This window comes from Gossypium hirsutum, chromosome D06 (genome assembly GCF_007990345.1).
Source record: "Gossypium hirsutum isolate 1008001.06 chromosome D06, Gossypium_hirsutum_v2.1, whole genome shotgun sequence".
Taxonomy (NCBI): Eukaryota; Viridiplantae; Streptophyta; class Magnoliopsida; order Malvales; family Malvaceae; genus Gossypium; species Gossypium hirsutum.
Genome location: NC_053442.1, coordinates 30822696 through 30848399, shown reverse-complemented (window position 1 = coordinate 30848399; position 25704 = coordinate 30822696). Strand labels below are relative to the sequence as shown.

General features: G+C 32.0%; 3 protein-coding genes across 3 annotated transcripts; 1 reads left to right on the top strand and 2 right to left on the bottom strand.

The window, feature by feature from the left end:
* Positions 1-211: 211 nt before the first annotated feature.
* On the top strand, positions 212-4671 carry LOC107904683 (probable serine/threonine-protein kinase At1g54610). Its single transcript, XM_016831136.2, has 7 exons — positions 212-856; positions 1302-1586; positions 1677-1994; positions 2081-2302; positions 2994-3079; positions 3874-3976; positions 4125-4671. Exons 1-7 carry the CDS (start codon positions 482-484, stop codon positions 4467-4469), a joined length of 1734 nt encoding a protein of 577 aa, XP_016686625.1. The 5' UTR covers positions 212-481; the 3' UTR covers positions 4470-4671.
* A 7947-nt stretch (positions 4672-12618) lies between these two features.
* On the bottom strand, positions 12619-16065 carry LOC107889645 (peroxidase 12). Its single transcript, XM_016814148.2, has 3 exons — positions 15672-16065; positions 15200-15388; positions 12619-13441 (listed from the first exon to the last, which is right to left on the bottom strand). Exons 1-3 carry the CDS (start codon positions 15915-15917, stop codon positions 12827-12829), a joined length of 1050 nt encoding a protein of 349 aa, XP_016669637.1. The 5' UTR covers positions 15918-16065; the 3' UTR covers positions 12619-12826.
* Positions 16066-23467: 7402 nt separating this feature from the next.
* LOC107956146 (uncharacterized) lies at positions 23468-24271 on the bottom strand. The gene has a single exon (XM_016891882.1). The coding sequence runs from the start codon at positions 24269-24271 to the stop codon at positions 23468-23470; it is 804 nt and encodes a 267-aa protein (XP_016747371.1).
* Between the last annotated feature and the right edge of the window lie 1433 nt (positions 24272-25704).

The window sequence follows — 25704 nt, the reverse complement described above, 5'->3', positions numbered from 1 at the left end:
TTCAATTTGTCACGTGACCTTGCATCTTCCAGGTGGCAAAATGCATTGGTTCACTCATTCCAGTAGCAACACTTGAGCTTTCAAGTTTCAACTATTTGTCTCCCGCCTTAAACAGTTATGATAAATACATTTGGCAATTCCATGAATGGGGGTTTCAAGTTTCACTATTTTTGTCTCAATGAGCGGCAAAAGCGAGACAAAAAGGAATTCCAAAAGGAAATATTCGAATGAAACAAAAAAAGAAAAAGAAAAGAAGAGATCCTTTTGGTTTCACCCATACAGCAAACTTCCAACAATGCCGGCTTAGGACGGCCATTTTTGTCACCTTCTTCTTCTTCTATTTCCTTCTTTTCCTTCTTTAAACTCTTCCAAGTGTCATCTTTTCCCTTTTTATTCTCTTCTTCTTGGCCTTTTCTCTACTTTGTTTCTCATTATTAAACCATCAAGAAGGAGAAGCCTTTTTGGTTGCTGAAACAAAGAAATGGGTTGTGTTCAAGGCAAGAACCCAATGAAATCACCACCTAGGGGCTTAGAGAAGCTAAAAATGGAAAATGGGTATAAAGGAAAAGGAGCATTTGCGGCTCATAGAAGGTCGACTGGTCAGAGGTATACTGATCCAGATCGGGTTCATAGGCCCGAACCGCCAAAAAAGCTTAATGGATTTGGTAGTGCTGATGGTGTTGTTGCCGGTAAAGAAAAAGAGAGTAGCAATGAAACTGTTGAAAGGAGAAATGTTTTGGTTGCTGGAGATGAAATGGTTGACGGATGGCCTAAATGGCTAATTGACAATATCCCTAAAGAGGTTTTGGCTGGTTTGGTTCCAAAAAGTGCCGAGTCGTATGATAAGCTTGATAAGGTAAATCTCTGAGTCTGAACTTTGATGTTACATCTAATTACTCTGGTAACAATGGCTGGCTGACTATCAAATAACTGTAATAAGTAGAATTTGGATTTTCAATAACTTGTTTACAATCTGAAAACGTATGTCCTTTTGTTTAATATGAAATTCCTTGGCTGACATCATTTGGTTGCCAAGAAAGTGATGGAAAGAAAAAGCAATCACTACTATCTTTGATGCTATCCTTCTCTGCTCCAACCTTGCTGAGAATGTTGAACAATCTCAACTTGACAAGGCCAAGTTGGTTGTATTAGGATCATCTGAGTTGCTCTCATTATATTATTATTATGGTCATCATTATCGTCTTTGATTCCGTGAGTAACTGATGCAACTTAAAACATTATAGACTTATATGGTAAGAAATGCAAATGATGTAAAATTTCTTTATGTTGTTTGGTTATAGATAGGCCAGGGTACCTACAGCAATGTGTATAAAGCTCGAGATAAGGTAACTGGAAAGATAGTTGCCTTGAAGAAGGTCCGTTTTGACACATCAGAACCTGAGAGTGTGAAATTTATGGCACGAGAGATAATGATATTACAGAAGTTGGATCATCCCAATGTAGTGAAGCTTGAGGGATTGGCAACATCAAGAATGCAATATAGTCTTTATCTAGTTTTTGACTTCATGCATTCGGATCTGGCAAGAATCATGTTTCGTCCTGAGGAAAAGCTTACTGAGCCACAGGTTGGATTTCTTTGCCTCTTTACTCTTTCTGGGACTTCAGGAATTGGAGACACTAGTTCAATCAGTTTCTATCTTGAATCCTTGGTGCAGATAAAATGTTACATGCATCAGCTGCTTTCGGGTTTGCAACACTGCCACGAGAGGGGCATTTTACATCGGGATATTAAAGGATCAAATTTGCTGATTGACAAAAGCGGGATGCTAAAGATTGCTGACTTTGGGCTTGCAAATTATTTTTCTCCAAACCGGAAATGTCCTCTCACAAGCCGAGTTGTGACACTATGGTATAGAGCCCCTGAGCTGTTGTTAGGTTCAACAGATTATGGAGTTGGAATTGATCTTTGGAGTGCTGGATGCCTTTTGGGTGAGATGTTTGCAGGGAGGCCAATCATGCCAGGTAGAACAGAGGTAAGGCGTTCTAATATTCTTCTCTAATCTGTATAATTCTTGGTGTTACTAGTTTCTCATATTAGAATTTGTTTTGGGGCATCCAGGTTGAGCAACTTCACAAGATTTTCAAGTTGTGCGGTACTCCATCAGAGGCATATTGGAAAAAGTTGAGGCTGTCAACAACTTTCCGACCTCCGCAATCATGCAAACCTAGTTTAGCGGGTGCTTTCAGGAACTTTCCTCGGTCTTCCTTGGGTCTTTTAAGCACCCTTCTTGCTTTAGATCCTGCATATCGTGGTTCTGCATCTTCAGCGCTTCAAAATGAAGTATGAATTGGAAACTTATTTAGTACCATTCTATTTTTCTTTTTCTTTCTCTGCCGATGAAAAGGATGGCCTTTGAATCTTTACTCATCTTTATTTTTGTATTGTATCTAGCTTTGTTAGTTTCATTCCATCAGTGCGTTGTGACTAACAACACTTGTCGAAATCAGTCTTCAGTATGCAGAAGTTCCTTCTTTCAATGTTGGAAAATAATGATATTACTTTTTCTGCTTCTTTTATATGGTAGAATTGCCAATTCAAAAAATTTATAGAGCTAATGATTTATCAATGGTTAATCAATGTTTGATGATTAAGTTCAACACAAGTTTGATGTGTTAAAGGAGCCAATGATTCATGTATTCACTCTGTGTTTTAGCCTTAAGAAACACATATGAATTGACTTTGCATTCGCCAAATAAACTTTTCCTTTTCGTCCCCTCTGACTGTTTCTTTCTCTTAAACTAGTTGTCTGGCATTTACCCTTTTATTATGTTGTCTAATTAATTCTGCCATATTATTTTATTATTTGTACCATTTTGTCAGTTGGGATTTCTATACTCGTATATGTAATGACCATATAAGGTCCTACTCTTTAGTATGATTATGCCGCTGTTCTTGAGCTCTTGTTGCAATTATCAGATTACATCCGAACCTTATTCTTAACCTTGAGCTAAGAAATACTTTGTATTTGCAGTTTTTTCTCACAAGTCCACTAGCGTGCGACCTTTCTGGTCTTCCTGTTGTTTATAACAAGGATGATGAAGCCAATGAGCAGAGAAAGTAAGTTTCTTCTTCACAGATTGATTAGGAATCTTTTTGTACCAATCATGTTCAGATGCTTCTGCCTTCCAAGAGAAAAATTGGCAATTAATGTGGGGAGTTGCAATCAGAAGGGTGAATATGTTTTTGCATCATTTTGCTCATGATTTGATGCTACATCATCATTGGCTTGAATTTAAGAGCACTGTCAAGGTGCATGACTTGGTAGTAGACAAGTAAGAAGCTTTTGCATATCTAGGATTCCGAAAGAACTAGATTAAAAGTCTAAGATACAGTTTTTGCATGAAAAGATATGAATGAAGAATTTCAAAATAAGGATATTTCTAATTAAAAGTCTAAGATACAGTTTTTGCATGAAAAGATATGAATGAAGAATTTCAAAATAAGGATATTTCTATCTGCATAATCATGTTAGCGTAATAGAAATATACTGCCTGCATGCTAATCTGCCCCAAAATTTCTTGCTTGTCACAATGAAATCCAGATCCTACGTTTTGTAAGTCTGACGGCACACAAGAAACTTTGCACAAACACTCTACATTCAACCTTGACATGTATTACCAAGTACTTACAGTTAAATACAATGATAAATATGAAATTTCAAGTTTTTGGTCATGATTTATATAGTATTGTCACTTCCTAAGACGCGTGGAAAGTGGCTTTTCCATTTGGTCATAGCAATAAGTAAAATTTGTGGTATTCAATTCAATCTTAATGCAAGTGTAGTTATATTTTGTTTTCCACGAAGGTAGAGCTTGCCATGCAGTACCTAATCACTTTTCTCATTTTTATAGGCATAGAAATCCAAATATAAGACAACGGTCTCGAGCGCTTCGTGAACAGAGGAAACAGGATGAGGTGGGTGAAGAAAACGAAGATGACAACGTTCGTAGGGAGGTAAGGAATTTGGAACAAAGAGATGCGCATGTTATAATCAGACATCTGTCAAATCTATTCTAGTTTTCTATTATGTTTAAGCAAGTAGATGATGTTAGTAGTAGTTCTTGTCCCATAATAGTAGTACATCAACTTTTGATTGTTTCAGGACAGTAAGACTCCTGAGCCAAATGTGCAAGTTCAAGAGGCTGGGAGTAGTACCACCAGCACCTCATCAGGTTCAAAGCAGACCCAGGTGGAGAGTCCTTCCCTATTGCTCTCTCCATTTGCTTCTTCTGGCCAAAAGACATCTCCAAACACCAATGTTTATTCTAATGGTAGTAAGAAAATCAGAAACCGTCCCCCTTTACCCAAATCACAAACACGAGCCAAAAACTATCAGAAGAACAATGATAACACGTACAGAATAAGTCAAGTCAGTAGGTCTGCATCCACAAGGGAATTCAGTACTTCGAATGAAGGGAAGCAATTACCATATGCTTCTTATGATTAGGCCATGCAAAATGACCAGGTGCTGCTGAGATTTTGCCTTCTTTTCTTTTCTTTTCTTGAAGTACTCTGTCTTCTAAAGGTTTTCACTGATATATTCTTTCTCCCTAAACTTATCTTCGAGCAATAAAACATAACCATTGATGCAGAATTTTTGTCGTACTCAGATTAGTAATTAATAAGTTCCGTACATATCGGGATTGACTAACTAGCCTGCTTTCCAACGTAAAAGTTGGAATTTTAATGTTACATAAATAATAATTTTAATATATTTATGATAATATGATTTTCATCAAAATATATAAGGTTATTTGATACGAAATTGCTGATTGGATTTGAGGAAAAAAATATTATAATAAATTGACATAAACCCTAATGATAGAGGATGTATTTTTTATATAGTTTTATGTGTGCAGCCTAAGTATCAATTTATGTAGGACAACTTTTACTCTGACCATGTCCATTAACTAACCAAATGAATTTATAGGATATAATTTTCTGTTAAAGGAAATAAAACCAATTACCTTAAATTGGTTAACAATTACTTTAAATGGGTACACTTAATTTTAGCTTTAATGGAATCTATAAAATAGGTTAAAATTTTGCATTAATGTAATAAAACATAAACTCACAAGACAAAATATAATATTAATCATTATTGCCTGAATTGTAATATGAGTTATGATGGTTGCTAGTAGTTTAATTCAGAAGCTTACTTTTATTATATTATTATGAGTCAATATGATAGGTCCTTAAGTAATATCATTGTTACAACGATATCTTATAAAGACATTTCTATTTTAAATAATTTTGAGTAAATTATGTGCACACAATTATTGAAAACAAAAAATACATTAAACACAATAATTGAGCTTAGAGTATCACATTGTTATAAAGTATTGTTCATAAATACAACCAAGACACCTTCTATATATATGTTCTTTAAATATCTTTGGTTGTGAGCCTTTAGTTAATGGATCTACAATTATAAAATCAATTCAAAATGTGTTTTATAACCATTCTTTGTTTTTAAACTTCATTCTCAATGGAAAAATATTTAATTTCATATGTTCTACACCTCTAGAGTAGTTGTCATTCTTAGAGAAAAAATTGTTGCAAAATTATCACAATAAATTTTCAATGGCTTGGTAATGATGTTGATTACCGCAAGTCTGAAATAAATTTTTGCAACCATAATGCATGAATAGTGGCCTCAAAATATGCCACAAATTTCGCTTCCATTGTAGATGATGCAATGGTTGACTGTTTAACATTTTTCATAATATGACTCCTTCAGCAAGTAAAAACAAATAGCCAAAAGTGGATATTCAACTATCAGAACATCTAGTAGAATGTATGTATGAAAATCTAATCACTTCCAACAATTTAGATATCCTATAATGATATTATAATTCTTTATGAACTACCCACAATAGAAGCATAAGAAATTGGTTTCATTCTTTTTCATTCTACATTATTCTTTAAACATTACTTAAGAATAAATTTGTCCCCTTTTGCAATAAGAATAATTTTTACTAAAAAAATATGTATATTAAATCTCTTTAGAACTTTTTCGATACAGATTTTCTAAGAAAATACTAAAAATGGTTGTGATCAATCACATAATACTTCAATTCCCATCACATAGGATGCCTTTTTCCATATAATTCATTTCAAAGTTATTCATCGTTTACAACAAATAAAGTATCATCAACTTAAAAGAACTAAGAAATTGAACTTTTTCCCTTTGATCTATTGATATACATTAATCAATGACGTTTTTCTTGAAAACCAAAAACTTTATGATATCATTGAACTTAATGTATCATTGCCTTGAAGTTTGTTTAAGCCCATATATTAACTTTTTAAGCTTACACATAATATGACATTTTAATTCAATTAAGAAACCTTCATGTTGACACATATAATTTTTTTCCTCAATATCTTCATTTAAAAAAGTTGTTTTCACATGAATTTAGTTTAACTCTAAATCACAATAAACCTCTAACGCCATAATAATTCTTCAAGAGTACTAGAGACTAGTGAGAAATTCTCTTTATAATCAATACAATCATTTTGAGTATAACATTTATTAACAAGTCTAGCTTTATGTCGTTTGATATTGTTATTTGAGTTGCGCTTAGTTTTAAGAATATGCTTGCATATAACGCACTTTGAACATTTTGACAATTTGATGAGATCCTATACTTTGTTTTTTTATATAGATTTTACCTCATCGAACCATTTGGCTTGTGAAAATGCAATTGGATTATTATTGTGTAACAACCCTAAAACCCCATTGCTAATAAGAAGTGTTAATTTGAGAAAATATGAGTTGGTTTTTTAGAATAAATAAAATTTGATTTATCAGTGTTAGTAGAGAAGGTAGTTGGATATCAGAGGAAGTTGAAGAGACTAATATATAAGAAATATTTATTTGAGGTATAGACTAAATTATAAGGATTTAAAAGGTATTAGGGTCAAAGTGTGAAATTTAAAGCATAAAAGGATTAAATTGAATTTGAGAGAAAGAGTGGAAGGATAAGGAGTGTAAATTTTACCAAAAGTGGACCACGACTCAATGGAAGAATTTTAGAGATTTTTAGAGGCAAAAGGGTCATTGTTGGAAATGGATAATTATGGAATTTGTAAATAAGATCCAATGGATGTTAATTATGATGTTGAGATTTTTATTAATATTTTATTTATTTTATTTATTTTATTTATTTTATAATAGATCATAATTATTTTTTTATATATAATATTAGGAGTAGGGGATGGGGGTAACATGCTTCGGATTCGTTCCAAACAAATATTTGACAAGAGCTTTAATCACCGCTCCATTCAAGTCAAAACTAGATAATTATTTTAGAAAGATGGAAAAATGTCTCTATACTTTTCCATTTGCTTCCAATGTGCAAGAGAAGGAAGAAGAGAGAAATTTTGGTTTTTTTATCAATTGGTCATTTTTCATTAAATCCCATCATTCCACCTCAAAATCTTGAGAATTTTCATAGCCACCTAAGAGGAAAAGTAAGCTAAAGACCCTAGAGAAGAAATTTAGAGTTGGAAGTGAAAAAAGTTAAAAGAAAATTGAAGAGGTTAAAGAGATAACATAAGAATCTAAGTGTTTTCTTATGAGTTTTATGTTTAATTGAAGTAGAAATATGAGAAAGTGATCCCTAGTGTAGATTTTAGTTATTTTCTTGATGTGTTCTTGAAGAGAAAAGAGAAGTAATGAAAATATTATAAACAAAGGAATAAAAGTGACAAAAGTGAGAAAGGAAGATAAGTGAAGCAAAATAAGTGATATTTAGCCAAGAGAGGTAAGTACTCATGAGAACTCTATTTAGCCAAGAGAGGTAAGTATTCAAAAATGTTAAGTGTAGAGAAAATGATTTTAAAAAAATATATTAGTATGAAAGAATCCATGAGAGATTATATTTGGAACTTATAAGAATTTAAGTAAAAAAGTGAATTATTATGTGACATGAGAAGTGTAACTCTAAATAAATTAAGTATACATAAAATGCTTGAAAAGGGGACTAAAGTGAATAAGTAAAAGTATGGTGTGTAACACCCCAAACCCGGCCTAGATGTTACAGTCGGATTGTGAATGTTACATCGTACGTGAGAACAATGTTGCTTAATTTTGGTGAAAAACTCATTTTTAACTTAAAGAAAAACATAATTGAATAACACATTGATAACATAACTACTTCGAAAAACACGTGAGTACTTTGACGAAAATCGCTTTTTATTAGCTTTATTAAAACAGATCTCATTTACTCTAATCGTTTGCGTGATAAAAACATTGTATCAGATTTCAAATAAAAACTTGGCAGCAGAAAATCATTTTTAAATTGTGTCTTATAAACCATAGTGTATTCCTAGTTACGACATCTTGTATAATATTTCGATTATGAATATCATGTTTGTAAAAATAAGACCAAAACCAACAATAATGTCCAAACAAAATTAAAAGTCCAAAAAGTCCATAAAATTAGTCCAAAACATACTAAACCAATAATGTGCAAACCGAGCTCTAGAGTCGCCGTCCAATCCTAAGCTTGAAGATCACCTAAAACGAAACAAAACAGACGGGTGAGCTTGACGCCCAGTGTGTGACTTGGCCCACATATATCATTTACTTATAGAGTTTGCATATACAAATAATCAGATCGAAATTATCATATCATATAACATATCAGAGCCATATTATATAACATATATATCAAAGCATATCCTACCCCCATTCGCTACACACAAACTCCATCCAACCAATCAGACCAATTAGGACTACAAGATTCCATCCATCCAATCACACTGATACGTGGCGGTATGCCATTCATAAATATGAAGCTAAGATGCTTGTAAAAAATTACGGTTTAATTGCCATAATTGCAGTTAAAACTAAAGATTACACTTTCTCCATCAAAACATAACCCACCTCAATGCGTATACATAAACTGTATGGCATGCATACCCAAAACATACATATTTATAGAGCATACCATATCACATTTTAAACATAACATAACTTACTTAACATGCTTTATGAGCTTACCCATGAGCAAACATACCGAATCTTACACTTTTCTATGCCTACAAAATACACACAGACCCAATTTTTGAATTCCTTATTCGGCCTTTAATCGGGCCTTAAAATTGACCAAAAAGGCCTATACGGCCCAATAAGCTAGCCCATGTGGTCCACACATCCTACCTACACTGGTTGTGTAATCACATACGGTCTGTCATACGGCCAGGTAACGCTGGACAATTTCAAATAGCCCCTATTTTGCAATTTTTTCGAGTTTTAGTCAAAATTTCGGGTTAGTTTCACACACCTGATAGTAAATTTGATTGACCACACAATTGGAAACTCATGAGTCCTACAATCATTCATCAAATCACACCAATTAACTATTGAAAACACATCCAAAATAACATCCTTAAATCAAAATTTCAATCCCTAAGACAAAGTTCAAACACTTACTTCTCTGAAACAGCGTCAAAAACTATATTTACTCTATTGGAGGGTTTTGATTTTCACCTCTTTCGCATAACAAGAAAACTAACACAATATTTATCATACTATTTTACGAGAATTAAACTCATAATTTCACCCTTGCGCAACGAATGAATTAACACCAAAATCACAACAAAATAACTTAAATAACTTACACTATCCTTAAATGTAATCAAACACGGAGGTCAACAAAAGTCCCGCAAAAAAGAATAACAGTAGCAACAAGATTCAACGCAAAAGAAAAAGGAAGAACTCAAGAGAGAAAAAGAAAGAAAGAAGAGATGAAAAATACAATAAAAAGGAAAAGGAGAAAAGAGAAAAACAACGTGAGAAGAGTAGGGGCTTGGACGGTTTGTTAGGACAAAATTAGGGAAATTGAAATTTAATCCAAAAGTAAAAATAGAATATTCTGATATTATCCCAACCTACCAGATTATTTAAAATTTCAATTTAACACAACTACTAACCTATGCCTAAGAAACAAAAATAATTCCCAATTTGTACACATAAAGATTCGAACACAAAACCAAAAGGTACACTAACACATTACCACTAAATCAGTAAGCTCATTCTATCATAACTTGTGAGAAAATAAGATTTAAGTCAAAAGATCAAAAGTAACAAAATTTCAAAGGAACGACTCGAACCCCATACCTCACGCACACAACCACAACACTAAAACACTTAAACACCGAACCAAATTAAATTATTTAACATAATTTAACATTCCATATTTAAGAAATTTAGGGCGTGACGTAGTGAGTCAAGCCTAGAACAAGCAACTTTGATTAAGTCTTTTCTCAGTTTTGTCTTTTTTTTAGGCACAAAATTAATTATTCTAAGACTCATGTTTTCTTTTTGCCTAATACTGATCATACACTTGCTAACAACATTGTGAATATGATAGGTTTCCAAGATGCTTCAGATTTGGGTATCCCACTTTTTCATCAACCTGTCTCTTCCTCTACTTTTTAATACAATGTGCGAGATAAGTTAAATGGTTGGGATGCGAAGCTTATTTTGATGGTAGGACAAGTCATGTTGGCTAAATTAATCATTCTTGTTATCCCCAATAATTGTATACGAATCTCTATTACATAAGTCATTGTCCCAATTGCTCCTTACATCCTTTTGTTTTTTAGTAAATTAAAATTCAATAGAGATTGCACTTTTACAATTAAGTCCCTACACTATAATTGGTGATTTTTTTGATTAAATTTCTTGACCATATATTTTCAGTTAAGCATATAAATTCTTTTATTCATAATTTCACTAACTTGGTTTATGAAATTGAGTTTCAAAATCACATTTTTTAACACCGTCTAAAATTGGGTTGTTACAAGAAGAGTCCAAGTATATTCGCGAACTTAAAAGCTCAATTCATGATGAAAATAATTAGCTGTTACACTTCAAAGAACCCAATTAGGCCTATACACCTAGCCCATGTTATAATCAGTTGACTTGCGATGCATTTTTGGAAGGGATCCAGGAATTTCTGGGTCAATATGTCTCATGTCGATTGGATAATTATCTCTTAACTTCAAAATGCACTTTTATTCACTCGATTTCGAGTCTGGGAACTCAAGTTATGGTCGTTGTAGTGAATACTGCACGAGCAAAATTTCTGGATGAGATTGTTTTGAAAAATTATGAGCTTCGAGCTTTAAGTCAAGTTTAATTCATATTGGGTGCTATTTTAAGGCTTAATTTTGATTATATATGATCCCAATATTGTATCTATTAGGTTTTATATTTTTATTATTTGTTTTAGAATTTTAGGATACTTTTAAATATTTTAAGTTGTTCAAGAGTTTTACTCTTAGTCAACAAGAAATTTTAGTTCCACTAGAACTACGTCTTGTTTAGATTAATTAGAGTTTCATTCTACTTAGAAGTTTTATTTTGATATAATTAGCTAGCCTATATAAAGGTCTCTTCATTATTCATTAAAGACATCCTTCATTATTTTGATTTATACAACTCTTTGAGTTTTTATCTTTGCAAGATATCTTTCTTGTGTATTTTAGTAGCTTTCTTCTTGAAACTGTGGGAAGCACTCTTCACATTCTAATTTACTAGAGTTCAGCCTTAGCGGGTTGGTTAGAGTCATTGCTTGAGCTTGTTGGGAAATCTTCCTCGAAGAGTTCAATCAAACATTTATCATTCTATTCATATCCATCAATTTATTCGGTCCATCCTCCACCTTTTAATTTATGTTTTCTTTATTTATCTTGTTTCTTAGTTTTGTTTTAATCATTATACTTGTTGTTTTTGTGTTCTTAGGTATCAATAAAGCTTCTTTGAAAGTCAGTTTTCTTCCTAAGAGGCTTCCAGACATTCAATCATTCTTTCCGCCTCAAATTGACTCTATTCTTTCCTTTTTCTTCACTTTTCTTAGTATTTTCTTTGCTTCAACTATTGATCTTAAATCTCACTTTTTATTTGTTATTTTCAAACTTAGAACATCATTGCTCATTGTTAAAATCATAAGAGTCGGTCTAGAGCTTCCTGAATCGAATCAAGCCTTCTCTTTCAAAACAATTTCGAATCATGGACTTTTAAGATTGTGTAGATGTTGTGCTCTTATCAATTTGATTATCTTTGTGAAATAAAATTATTTAAAATTAATAATAGAAGTAAATTTCAACTAGATTGCATAAAATACTTAATTTAAGTGAGTTTTATTAAAAAAATAATTTGAAGTTCATTTACATATAAAATTAAATTATTTGAAATATATTTTTTGTAATACTAATGTTTTTTTTTATGTCCTTTCCATGAAGGTCAATTCTTTCAAGATGTTGCTCCATTTCCAACAATGGCATCTTACCAATTTGATTATAAATTATCTCTTTAGAAATATAATGTGTCTTACCAATATAACTTTTTCTAAAATTATTGTATTGCCACGTCTGTATAGGTATCAAAGAGAGAACATACGCGGATATACATAAAATACGTACTGAATCAACTTCCTCTATACGGCATTAGGTTCAGTACAGAGTGCTCAACATCTAATATATCTTTAGCTGCTGCAATTCCTACTTGTATCTATATAAAAGAACAAAGATGTGCATAGTTAGGCCTGGATTAAGTTAGATTCTCCATGCAACTTAGAAGCTAATCCCATGGCTGATATTATTAACTTGAGCTCTAATTTGTAAAGCTCCTTGTCTGGTTGATTTCAGACTTGGTCTGGTTTTCATCAAAGTTTGGATACTTTTATTAAAAGTTAACACTGGATACAAACCCCGTCACCCCAACTTAAGCAAGCAAATACACTGACAAAGAAAAGATGTGATACAAAAACATAGTTAAGATTTAAGTCCTTAATATTCAGACCTAGCTTCCTCTTCCACCACAGACGCTAAGAGGGAGTTGTTATTGGCATTCCTTACGGAGCAATTGGCACGAATTTCACCGGCCTTGCCTGTCAAGACACTCAACTGACTCATCTTTACCATGGCCGCCACAAACTTCTCAAAGAAGAGAGTCTGGTTAACAGCAAAGCTAGTAACAATGCCCCTGGTCCTACTATTTGTGTACAAGTCTTGGTCGGAGGTGAAAAGACCCTGGCGGTTCATGAGATCAATGTAATACTTGTTATCGAATTTGTTAGGGGTCCTTATATCTAACACCGTGGTGTTTGAAGAATTTGCAGTAGGACAAACTTGCTTGAGGTTTTTGGCAAAGGTTTGATCCATGGTGGGGTCTTGAGTAGGGTAAAGGCGGCCGGTGAAAGAGCTGCAATGGCTGATGCCGATGGTGTGGCCACCAGAGAGAGCCACAACATCTGTGGGGTCAAAGTTTTTGGTAGCGAGACTGGAGAGGATGGCGGTAGCATTGGCGAAGGGTGCGGGCAAGTTCTGCAATGTAGCATTTCTTGTGGCGAAGCTCAGTCCATCCCGCCTTCCCAATGGCACGTCATAGTCCGGACCTCCAGACTGCAGCAATCAAGAAAAAATCATTAGAGCGTTGTGATTGAAGGTAATCTATGAGCTCCCTAGAATGAAATTCGATTTCTTTTATATAACATTTTGAATTGAAAGAAAATAGGAGAGTTTATCTTCTTTTAGAGTCCAATTCGATTTACCATATTCAATCAAAATTTAGTAGGAGATTTTGTTGGGACAATGCATGATTTGTATAAACAAATCTAATTTAATTTAATAATTTTGTGAATATAACAAGTTTATGCAGAAGTTTCTTTAACTGCGGTAAGCAAAAAAGGAAAATCTTTTAAATCAAATCATTTATCTATTTATCAAAAAATAAACCTAACCTCCAACCATTTTTGAACTTTACCTTTGAAAGTTTTACCTATTTACTTAACCTTTAAATATCACTTTTTAACATTTTTTTAATTATAAAATAATATATTTAAAATTATTTCTTAAAATTTATAAAATTTATTAAAAAAAATTATAAACTCGTACTTGTGATGTTTGATAAAGTGTTAAAAAAAACTCAAGGCACTATTGAAAAAACTCAATCAACTAAAAATTAGTTTTTTAAGCAACTTAATTTTTTAAACAGGTTTGATAACACATGAAAACTATTATATAGAATTTTTCTAAAAAAAAAGAAGTATAGAAGATAATAAAAAGATAGGCATCACTTAATAGCCAATAAATTCAATAATTTTTTATTTTATCTTACTTTATTTTATTTATGATTATATTTATCTTTTAACAAATAATTTAATTATATTTTATATTTAATTTTAAATAAAATACTAAAAATATTTTATAATTTAAATTCAACACTCAATTTATCAAATATAATATAATTTAACCACCAATCCCATTCGTTGTTGCAATTAGAAAGTTTTATAAAAGCAAAGCTGGGGAGTAATAATGAAATTTGGGGAGTGGAATAAGAAATAAAGAATCATAATTTTATATTTTCTAATCGGCATTAGCACTTAGCAGGTTCATCGGATTTGTCGCATTTTAATATGGATTCGTCATTTTTTTCAATTTCTTAATTGTTAATAATTTTATTAGAAAAACATTGTTACTTTTATTTTAAATTAATTCAAATTGTAATTAATAAGATTTTTTCTTCTTCTTTCTAATGTAAAAATTACTATTGATTTTTCACTTGATAATATCTATAATTTTATGATTTAAAATGGATATCTTTTAATGGAATGACTGGAATTATTTAAAATTTTTCATTATGGTTATCACCCTTGTTAATGATGATTCCTTTTTTTTAAGTATGGGATATGTAGCAAACGTATTAAAAATTAAATAAACTAACAAATATATTTATTCCATACTCTAATCTTTAATAAATTTAAGCTTTATCGCACCAAAAAGTTGACTTTTCCTTCCTTTGAACTTTCAATTTCTAATATGAAGTAGACCCATAAATCAATAAATTGAAATACCATATTCAAATCATAAATCTTTTAACTAAAATATATAATTTTATTTTACCTAATATATAACCTCTTATAACTTTTAAATAGGATATAAAAATATTTTTAGAGCGTTGAAACTCCGTTAAATTAATACTCAATCGATATTAATATTTAAATTTAATTGTTAGCTGATATTTTCTAATTTCATTACCATATATCTCTAAAAAAATCATTATTTATTATGTTTAATTAATACTAAACTTGTATACTCGAAGAATCAAATAAGTTGAAGTAATTTAAATATTTAAGAAAATTGAGTGGTAAAAGAATATACCAGGTAAACAGAGTCACGAGCAGCAAGAGCAGCGATATCAGCACAAGAGACGACTCTTCCACACTCCTTGTGGACACGCGCACGCAGGTCATTGATGATTTCGAATCCTCTCAAGGTCAGGTTCGGCGGAGCATCCTGCTCGCTTGGTCCACTCGCTGATCCATCCAGCAGCACCGATGCATCACATCCCTGCAATATTTATTCATTATTATTATATATAAATCATGACCTGATCATATTCAATTTTCCATTAAAAATTCACCAACTCACTGTAGCCACATTAAAGTGTCTTTTAATGAAGCAGATTCTTGTTAGTGAAAACTGAAAATGGTAGGATTTGAAGCAATATTTCTTCTTTTAGTTGTAACTCAAGCTGTGAGTAATATTCAGAATACTCTAGCAAGAAGAATATTCAGAATACAATAACTATTACTCCAAGAGACTCTGTGTTTGCATATTAATTAACCGGCACCTGAACAAAGCAGTCATGGAAATGAAGACGGAGCAAGCCAGCAGCTTGGCCTATGTCCTTCTTGAAAACCTTCTGCAGTTGTTTTCTAATAATGGATTCTACTTTGGGACATGAAGTTTTGTAGAAAGTCCATGAGAGACCACTCACTATGGGAGCGGAGTTGTCTGCTTTTGAGACAGAAAAGTGAGAAGAAAGAAATAGAGAAGACATCAAAAGGAAAGCAGTAAAAGATGTAGCTTTAGCCATGCCTACTTGTTGTTTCTTGTGTTTCGGATAGACCACAACAGTCTGATTTATAGCCTGAGCAACCCATTCTTTATCTCTTTATTTCTATTTTCCACATATCTCCCCTTTTCTTCACGCGTGTCCAAGGTAAAGATTTAAAAGAAGAAAAAAAAAAACATTTTGACAAAGACCTTTATTCTTTCTATAAATAGGAGACAATGAAATAGGAAATGGCATGTGGTGAACACATTTTCCCTTATCAGTAACATAATAGTAGGATTTTTTTTTACCCAAATGCTATTAAAAAATAACAAATTACCAAATTAAGACAATTTTAGAACAAATTTTAAATTTTTCAGCCAAAATCGATTTTACTAGAATGATTTATACCTAAAATAATATTTAGAATATCTCGGATCATATCAGTTATAAAAAGAACCTTATTTGGATGCAATGAAAAATTGATTGATAAGAAAGTGAAATGGCTTGTTCTTTAGGACCAACCAGCTCAACATTCCATCTACTGGAATATTATCTTGTTAGATATAGTGCTCTTAGTGTAATATTTTCGTCTTTGTATACTTGTGTTTTTCAAATAAATTAGTTTAATAAAATATCAATTAATTACATTAATATCCTTTGTATATTATTCTCAATAGTTTTTTGTGCACAAAGCAAAATGGAAGTAAATATTGGCCCATTGGTTATCTAACGTTTAATTAATACTAAGAGGTATTATGTAGTTGGATCATATTACAGAAAGACAACTTATATTAGTAGATAATCTAAACATATTTTTTAATTTTAATCGGAAATAAGCAAACCAATTTGAAAGACTAATATGTCATCTATCTAGTCTCATAGGGAGATATCTTGTCTTGAGTATTAGAGCGAATGACTCCTAAAAGATAAAGACATAGATGTGACTAACTATACTGACATAGAGGTGCTCATGGGCCGGGCGGCCCGCCTGAAATATGGGAGGGTTTGGGTAAAAATATAGGCTCGAAATATGGGCTTGGGCAAAAAAACGAGGCCTGTTTAGAAAACGGGCCGGGCCTCGGGCACTACTTTTTTGGCCCGAGCCCGACCCAGCCCGATATAATGAATATATTTATTTTTTAAATTTTAAAATTTTAAAATATTTTTAAAATACTTTTTAAAATTTTTTTAATTTTTAAAATAAACTTTTGGTATTTATTAAAAAAATGGGCCGGGCCTGGGCTTATGATTTTTTTCCCGGGCCGGGCCTGGGCAAAATTTCAATCCCATATTTTGGGCCAGGCCTAGGACTCGGGCCGAAATTTTTTTATGGGCCCGACCCGAACCTGGCCCGGCCCGGCCCATGAGCACCTCTATACTGACAGTATAACAGATAGGACCCAAATAGAATAGATCTTAGATTCGTTTATGGATTTATTCACTTGTGACATTCATAGTATGGTATACATTAATCTTGAGTGGACGATTAGCTATGTATGTGTGACTTGTATACTTTGATGTGTTAGATCTGGTGCCCTAAGTGTAGTATTTTCATCTAAGTTCACTTGTAATTTTTTTTAGCAGATTGGTTAATAAAATTATTCATAAATTACATTAATATACATTGTATTATTTTCCTGAAATGATTTTTTCACGTAAAGCAAAATAGAAGCAAATGTCACTCATTGGTTGTCTATTGTTTAAACTGATGCTAAGCGGTATTACATGGTCGGATCGTAGTACGGAAAGACAGCTTGTATTAGTAGATGAACCTAAATATGTCCTTAGTCTAATCAGAAATGAGCAAACTAATTGAAAGACTAATATGTCGTCTATCAAGTCCAAATGGGAGATGCCTTGTCTTAGGCATCAGAGCGAATGTCTCCCAGAAGATAGAGACAAAGATGTGACTGACTGGCTGACTGGATTGATAGTACATCAGACATAACCCAAGCAGAATAGATCCTAAATTCGTTTATGGATTTATTCACTTATGATGTTCATAGTGTGGCATACCTAAATCCTGAGTGGATGGCAGACTATGTATGCATGACTTGTACACTTTAATGTAAGTAAAAGTCTAAGTTCAAATAGATAAGGAACTGAAAGTTGGTGCATTGGATGTACAACTTTTGTAGTATGTAACGTCATTCACAATAGTGGAATTCATAACCCAAAACACAGGTAAATGATATGCTCTCATTGACATTACATGGTTGATGAAAAGTAAATGTGGCCACGGTTGTCCGTATTTGTGATGGATGACTTGATCGCTATTTGATAGTGATTGACTTTTCATGAAGGAATATGTAATTGTTACCGTGAGATAAAATAGGATCATATTGGAAGAATAGATATTATCTAAAAGAGATCAAGGATATCCTATGAAGGTAACACACTTATGACAAGGTCATTGGACGAGCACTGAATAGTTGCTTTCATAATGGTATGTCGTTGGGAAGAGCTCAGTCACGATACTATAATGGAATGACTTTGTGACTAAATGAGTTTATAATTAATAGGAGAAAAGCCAGAACTTAATTATAAATCATTTGATCCTCAACTACATATGTTCAATCGGTCCCTCCGCTAGCTCGTTGAAACCATAAATGAATTGTATGTTTGAATAGAAATGAAAGGAATAAATATGAAAAGAGAAATTAGAAACATTCAGAAATGATTATGGTTTTCTTCGAGATGGAGAAATGGAATCATTTGAAAATGAATGTAAGTTTCCAAAAATGAAAATGAAAATGAAAATGATCCATTTGCAATCCTATATAGATTACTTAAAAAATGACCGGAAGAATGAGTTTATATTTTTGGATTATTTTGAAGCTCGAAAATGAAAATAAACCATTCGATCATAGTGAACATATTGAGTTGTGAAATACTGAACATATTTTCTTGAAATTTTACTAGGTGCAAAATTGTCAAAATTTTGCTGGGTAAAATAGGGATGAGAAAATTGTTTTATATAAATATTAATGTTTATTTTGGGAAATAGAATAACTTGATCAAGTTGGATCATATTACAGAGTATTGGGTCAAAAAGGCTCAAGAAGTATTCGTAATTGGACTTGATGTGAGAGAGGCCCAAAAACCTCTCATGGACATGAAGGGTGTGACAACCCTAGTAGGAATACTAGGGTGTGTTGTCCACCCTAGTCATATTCTAAGTAGAATTTTTTTTTATTTGAAATAAACCATTACAACTCAACAAGGGTTTTATCTTCTCTTCCTATAAATAGATGGCACCGGTAGAGCTATTAACACAATTTTGAGATATTGTTATTCTGCCTAAAAATAGAGAGAATTTATTCTCAACTATTATATATATTTTTTCGAAATAACAATTCTACCAGTTTCTATTAAGAAGAAAGAATTTTCGTTTTCAACCTAAAAGGAGAGAACTTTTTCTATCTCTGTGTTTTGATTCAATTGGTTCGAGTCCACATTCGAAGAAGTTGTGGTACGAGAATAGCGGAGAAGATCATTTAGTTGAAAGTTGGGAACAACGAACGTTCGCTAAGCTGAAAACACAGGTACAAATTCAGTTAAGGTTATTGCTATAAATATCACAAACCGAGTCGATTTTCAAAATTTTAATTTTTCGCTGTGAAAGAAAACCATTTTCAAATCGAGATTTTTCCAACATGATGTAAGTAAAAGCCTATGTTCAAATAGGTAAGAAAATAAAAGTTGATGTGTTGGGTATATGACTTTTGTAGTATGTGGCATCAGTCACAATAGTGGAATTCATTGCCCAAGAAATGGGTAAGTGATGCTCTCTCAATTGCATTACATGATAGATGAAAAGTAAATATGGTCACAAACCATTTGTCTTTGTGGTAAATGACTTAATTACTATTTGATAGTAATTTAATTTTCATGAAGGAAGATATAATGGTTACCATGAGATAAAATAGGATCATATTGGGAGAACGTATTTATCCCAAAGAGATTAAGAATACCCTATGAGGGTAACACACTTATGACAAGATCATTGGACGAGTAATTATTAAATAGCTTTCGTAATGGTATATAATAAGAGAGAGCTCAGTCACAATACTTTAGAGGAATGACTTCGTGACTACATAATATTATATTTAATAGATGAAAAAATGGAACATAATTATAAATTATTTGAGCCGTAATTATATGTATTCAATTGACTCCTCCTCTAGCTTAAGATAACCATAAATGATTGCATGTAGAACCAATGAATGAAAATGATGAATTAAGAGAAATAGTTAAATTTATCGCTATTCGCAATGAATGTGTTTTTCCATTAAAGCACAAAAATTACTTGGGAATAAATTCAATGCTCTTTGAATTATTATTTAATTAATCGTAATTAAATAATTGAAATTTGAAGATAGAAATAGATTAATTGGACATTATGGATTTATTGAATAAGGAAATTAAATATATTTCCTCATATATTCTACTACGGTAAAATTGTTATGACTTTAACAGAATTAGAATTGGATTGAAAAAATTATTTAATTGAGAAATTAATTTAGTGGATTAAATTAATTGAATAAATAATATTTATTTTGGGTAATAAAAATAGATTAAACATCATTTCATTAGAGATCGTGTCCAAAAAGGAGACATAGGTCTAAAATATATTGACACTTTGCATCAATTAGCTGATATTTTTACCAAACCTTTAGATAAAGAAAATTTTTGGACACTTAGGAGAGAACTAGTTATTACTACCTTGTCTTGGTTTTGTGTTCAAATAAATTTATACACTTTGTTGTTTTCAAAATATTTTTATGACTTGAAATTGTTTGAAAAAGCATTAACAAATTATTTCAATCACTCTCATATGCAATTAGTTAGAGGGAGTTGATATTGCATGTCTAGTCTATTTTTGACCTATTTGGTTTAGTTTACATGATTTTTAAATGCCTCTGAGTATGCTCAATTAGACTTTATTTGATGTAAATGTTTAATTTTTACATATTTTATGATCTTCTATGATTTATATACATCATGCTTTTGTTCTATACAATTAGGTGTATGAAATTATTAAAAAGGACCAAAATGATTACATCCTTTGAGTTATTTTTTCTTTTCCTATTTCTATGTGATTGCACTTTAATGTTTATTTGGTATTTTAAGATACTTTAATGATTATTTTGTAAATTTTAGTTCACTTGTTCTTTATTTTTAAATATCTATCTTTGGACTAACCATTTTATTTTCCTTTTAAGCTTTATTTGTTTATTTTTTATATAACAAAGAGGGGAGAAAGAAAGGAAAATTTAATTGGTATTTGGTTGATTATTTTTTAAAGACTAATATTTTAATGCCAACACCTAGATGATCAGTTTTTCACACTCAAGTCTTTGTTTCAAAATTATAAATCCAAGTTTTTGTTTCAAAATCATAACATCAACTCTTTGATTCAAATTGAACTTTAAGAAAGGGGAGTTGCAAATTCAAAAATAAATTTACCAAAATGTTTTGTTATATAAAAAAGGAGGAGATTGTTAAACTAGTTTTATTTGATAAATTGTTTTGATATGACAAACAAAAATGTTTTCGAATAAAGTTTGTTTTTGAACAAATAAATTATAAAGTTCAAAGCATAAATATCATTTTAAGACTTCTAAACATCTTAGAAAATGTTTTGAACACTTAGAAAAATGGACAAAGTTCAAAAAACAGTTTAAACTTTTTTAACTCAATTGAAACATTTTTAAATCAATTGAAAAACTACTCCCTACAAAAAAGTATTGATACCCATACAATTTTTATCGATACCTTTTTCAAGATCTATACCAAAATTTCTTATTAACTTGAAACAAAATTGAACATAAGCAAAAAGTATCAATGCATTTCAAAAAGTATCTATACCTATCGTATTTTTATCAATACCATCTTTGATATCGATACCGTTTTTGCATTCTAACTTCATGCTTTTTCAAACAATCACAAAAAGTATTAATATATTTTCAAAAATTATTGATACCTTTTACCAAGTATCGATAAAATGTCTTTGGTACCGCTATAAACTAACTTTAATGGTCATTGAATCATGCATTAAATGCTAATAGTATCAATAATCATAGATAAGTATCAATACCTTTTGTTGCAGGTGAATTTAACGATTTAGTATTTTCATCCCCAATGGCTCTATTCGATTCCTCAACAACCACAACAATTGAAAATCAATTAGAGGGTATAAATATCAGCTTCTAAAGGTTCTACTACAACAAGTGAGATTACGATAGATCAAGTGCTTCAAGATACATTAAAAATCCATTACCAATCACTTTGTGCTTCAATTCTTTATTTTCTTCTTGTAAACACTTGTGAGCATTGGTAGAAACCTTAAGGGAGTTATGATCTTAAGATTTGGGTAGAAATCTTAAGAGAATTGTAATGTTAAACTTTATCCTCAAATGTTGTCAAATTAGTGAATTTGGGAAAATGCTTAATTGTGGAAAGCTAAAGTAGTGGAGTAGGCAATTAGGACCGAACCATTGTATATTGTCATGTTTTTAAAAGGTCAATTCACCCCCTCATGGCTATTTCTGATAACTAATTGAGCTAACACAATGTAATTGGGTGCTTCAATTACATCTAATTTAATGGGACCCACTAATTATAATAGTTACTCAAACGTGTCAGTGATGTATAATTACAAGAAATTATAGCAATTATACTCAAATTCAATTACTAAGTGGTTTTTCAAATACTATTCAAATATATTCTTTCCTTTCCTTTCCTTTCCTTTCCTTTCCTTTAATTATATTTATCCAAACACAAGCTTAAAGAAAAATACACTACTCATCCTAAGTTTTATTTAGTAAATAAATTTTTATTTAATAAAAAATCTTGCTCCTATGGTTTGAAAAATATTTATTTACCCATTGAAATTTGATGAAAAATACATTAATAAAATGATTTTTAAATAAAGGAACAACTTTATTGTTCATTAATTAATTATTATTTTATTTATTTATGTTGTCTTCAATTTTGACATTCAATAATTTTCAATTTAAAATAATAAAAATATAATTAATTATAAAATTATTTCAATTATTATTAAAATAAATTATAAATTGTATTATATCTTAATATAATCATATGTTAAATATAATATATTTTCATTTGATATATGTATGTTTTTTTTAAAAGTTACAAGGATAGTCACAAATGCAATTATCAAAGAATACATTCAAATAACTATAACTAATTTTTTTTTGAAATTCCAGATTGGGCTTTTATTGATTAAAACATTCAAACTATTTAGAATAGTCCAAAACAAACAAAAGTAAAGCAAAAGTAAAAAAACAAAAGGAATGGGCACAAAGTAATCAGCCCAAAAACAAATACCCTCACCTAACAAAATATCTAGATATTAAAAGAAAACTCTAGAACCAGCAATTAATGCGCCGATCCGTTGCCCAATCAGAAGCTACTGAAATCTGTCATCCCTTCGCCCTGTCATTTCAATATCCTTTTGACGATTCCATATTTCAAAATTGCCTAGCAGATCATTTCTGTTCCTTAATTGCTCTGAAAACCTTCTCTCTTCCAAACTCCAAACTCCATCTCTCAAGGCTTCCCTAATCTGGTTCGCTCAGCTCATCATGCCGTGCTTGGGTCTCTGCATAATCAGGAACGCCCATTTCCAGGTAAAATTCCTCTCCTCTTCTTAGCGACTCTGTTGCAAGGATATGTGCAAGGTTGTTTGCAGATCTTGGTGTGTGAAGAAATCTGATATTTTTAACTTCTAGCATTTTCTGTTGGATATCGTAAATATATGCCCCTACCATAGATCTATCCTGATCCTTTTTGTTGCATTTCTTGATTATTGCGAGGGAATCTCCTTCAAAAATGAGTGCTTGCCAACCATGGTCAACTCCGACTTGGACTGCTTTCTGACAGGCAATTGCTTCAGTAGCAAAAGCAGATGGAACTCCATTGTGAATTTCTAAACAGGATAAAAGGATTTTTCCGTCCGAGTCTCTAGCCACAACACTTGAGGCTGACCGGTTCTGAAACTGATTATATGCACCATCAAAATTAATCTTTATGGAATCCCACTGTGGGTGTGTCCATCTCTTATTTTCTTTCATTATTTCTGAGCTTCTTTGTTCAAGACCAGTTAACTCAATGATATAGTTACTAACAAAGTTTGCAACTTCTATGCCATTACTAACTATGCCTTCATGTATATTTCTGTTTCTGTCTCCCCATATAGCCCATAGTGCACAGCAAAAGAGTCGACTTTGATTTGGATTTAACTGCTCTAGCGCCCAGGTGAGCCATTGTACAAAATCCTCGCTTTGATACATCATAATGTTCTGAAATGATAACGTTTTCCATACCTCTCTTGTAACAGCACAGTCACGGAATAAGTGGTTCATCGTTTCAGCTCCTTCTCCACATCGGGGACACCTTGTGTTGGCTGCTAATTTCCTGTGTTGTAGATTTACCTTTGTAGGCAGATAGTTCCATGATAGCCGCCATATTGTGATCTTTATTTTTTATGGTATATTCAGGCTCCAAAGTGTTTTGTAAAATTTTCTGTAGAGGTTTTGTAAAGCATAAGCTCTAGGATTATCAATTAATCTCTGTAATAGTTGATAGGCACTTCTAACCGTGAATTCACCCGACTTCTCCCCTCCCCAAATAAGAAAATCTTCATGCGGTGATCGTGCCAGCGGGATCCTGAAGATTCTTTCAGCATCAGCTTCAGTGAAGGTATTGTTAATCAACTCTACATTCCAGCTTCTACTATTACTGTCGATTAACTCCTTTACTTTAGAAACGCGCATAAAATTAACTCTTGACGACAATTTGAAATTATCAGAATCTGGAATCCAAGCATCAGTAATGGATATACTAGAATCCGTTCCCACCTTCCAACAGTGCCCTGTTATCAATAAGGCTTTGGCTGCCCAAACACTTTTCCACACATAAGAACAAGAGTTCCCTAGCTGGGAGTTTAAAAAATCATTTTCTGGGAAGTATTTGGCTTTAAAAACTTGCGCAACAAGAGAACCCTGATTATTCATAATCCGCCATCCTTGTTTAGCCAATAATGAGATATTGAATTGCACCATATTACGGAAACCCATACCTCCCTCCTCTTTAGGCTTACACATATATTCCCACCGACACCAATGTATCCCTTTTTTGCCTTTTCCTTTCTGCCTCCAGAATCTGGCAAACAGTTTTTCTATCTCCTCACAGAAAGATTTTGGTAGCAAAAAACATGTCATCGCATAAATAGGGATTGCTTGAAGTACTGTTTTAATGAAAACTTCTTTACCTCCTTGAGATAAGAAACGTGTACTCCAATTATCAATCTTCTGTTTAATTCTAACCTTTAGATTCTGAAAGGCTTCCTTCTTCTTTCTTCCTACCATGCTTGGCAGTCCAAGATACTTTTCTATATTAGTCGAGCATCTTATCCCCAATTCAGCCGAGATGCTAATTTTATCTGCTTCTTTTGTATTTGAGCTGAAAAAAATTGAGGACTTGTTAAAATTCACACATTGACCAGAACTAATCTCATATTCCGTCAAAATCTCCTTTAAGATTCTTATCCTGTCTTTAGTCGCTTCACCAAACAACATGCAGTCGTTTGCAAATAATAAATGTGAAATTGTCGGACCTCTTCTGCTGGCCTTTACTCAATTTATTAGTCCTTCACGTGTTGCGATTCTGATTAAAGAGGAAAGTCCTTCGCTGCAAATAAGAAAAAGGAAAGGACTAAGCGGATCACCTTGTCGGAGTCCTCTAGTAGGTTTAAAAACTCTGCCTCTTTTACCATTTATGGAAACAACATAAGATA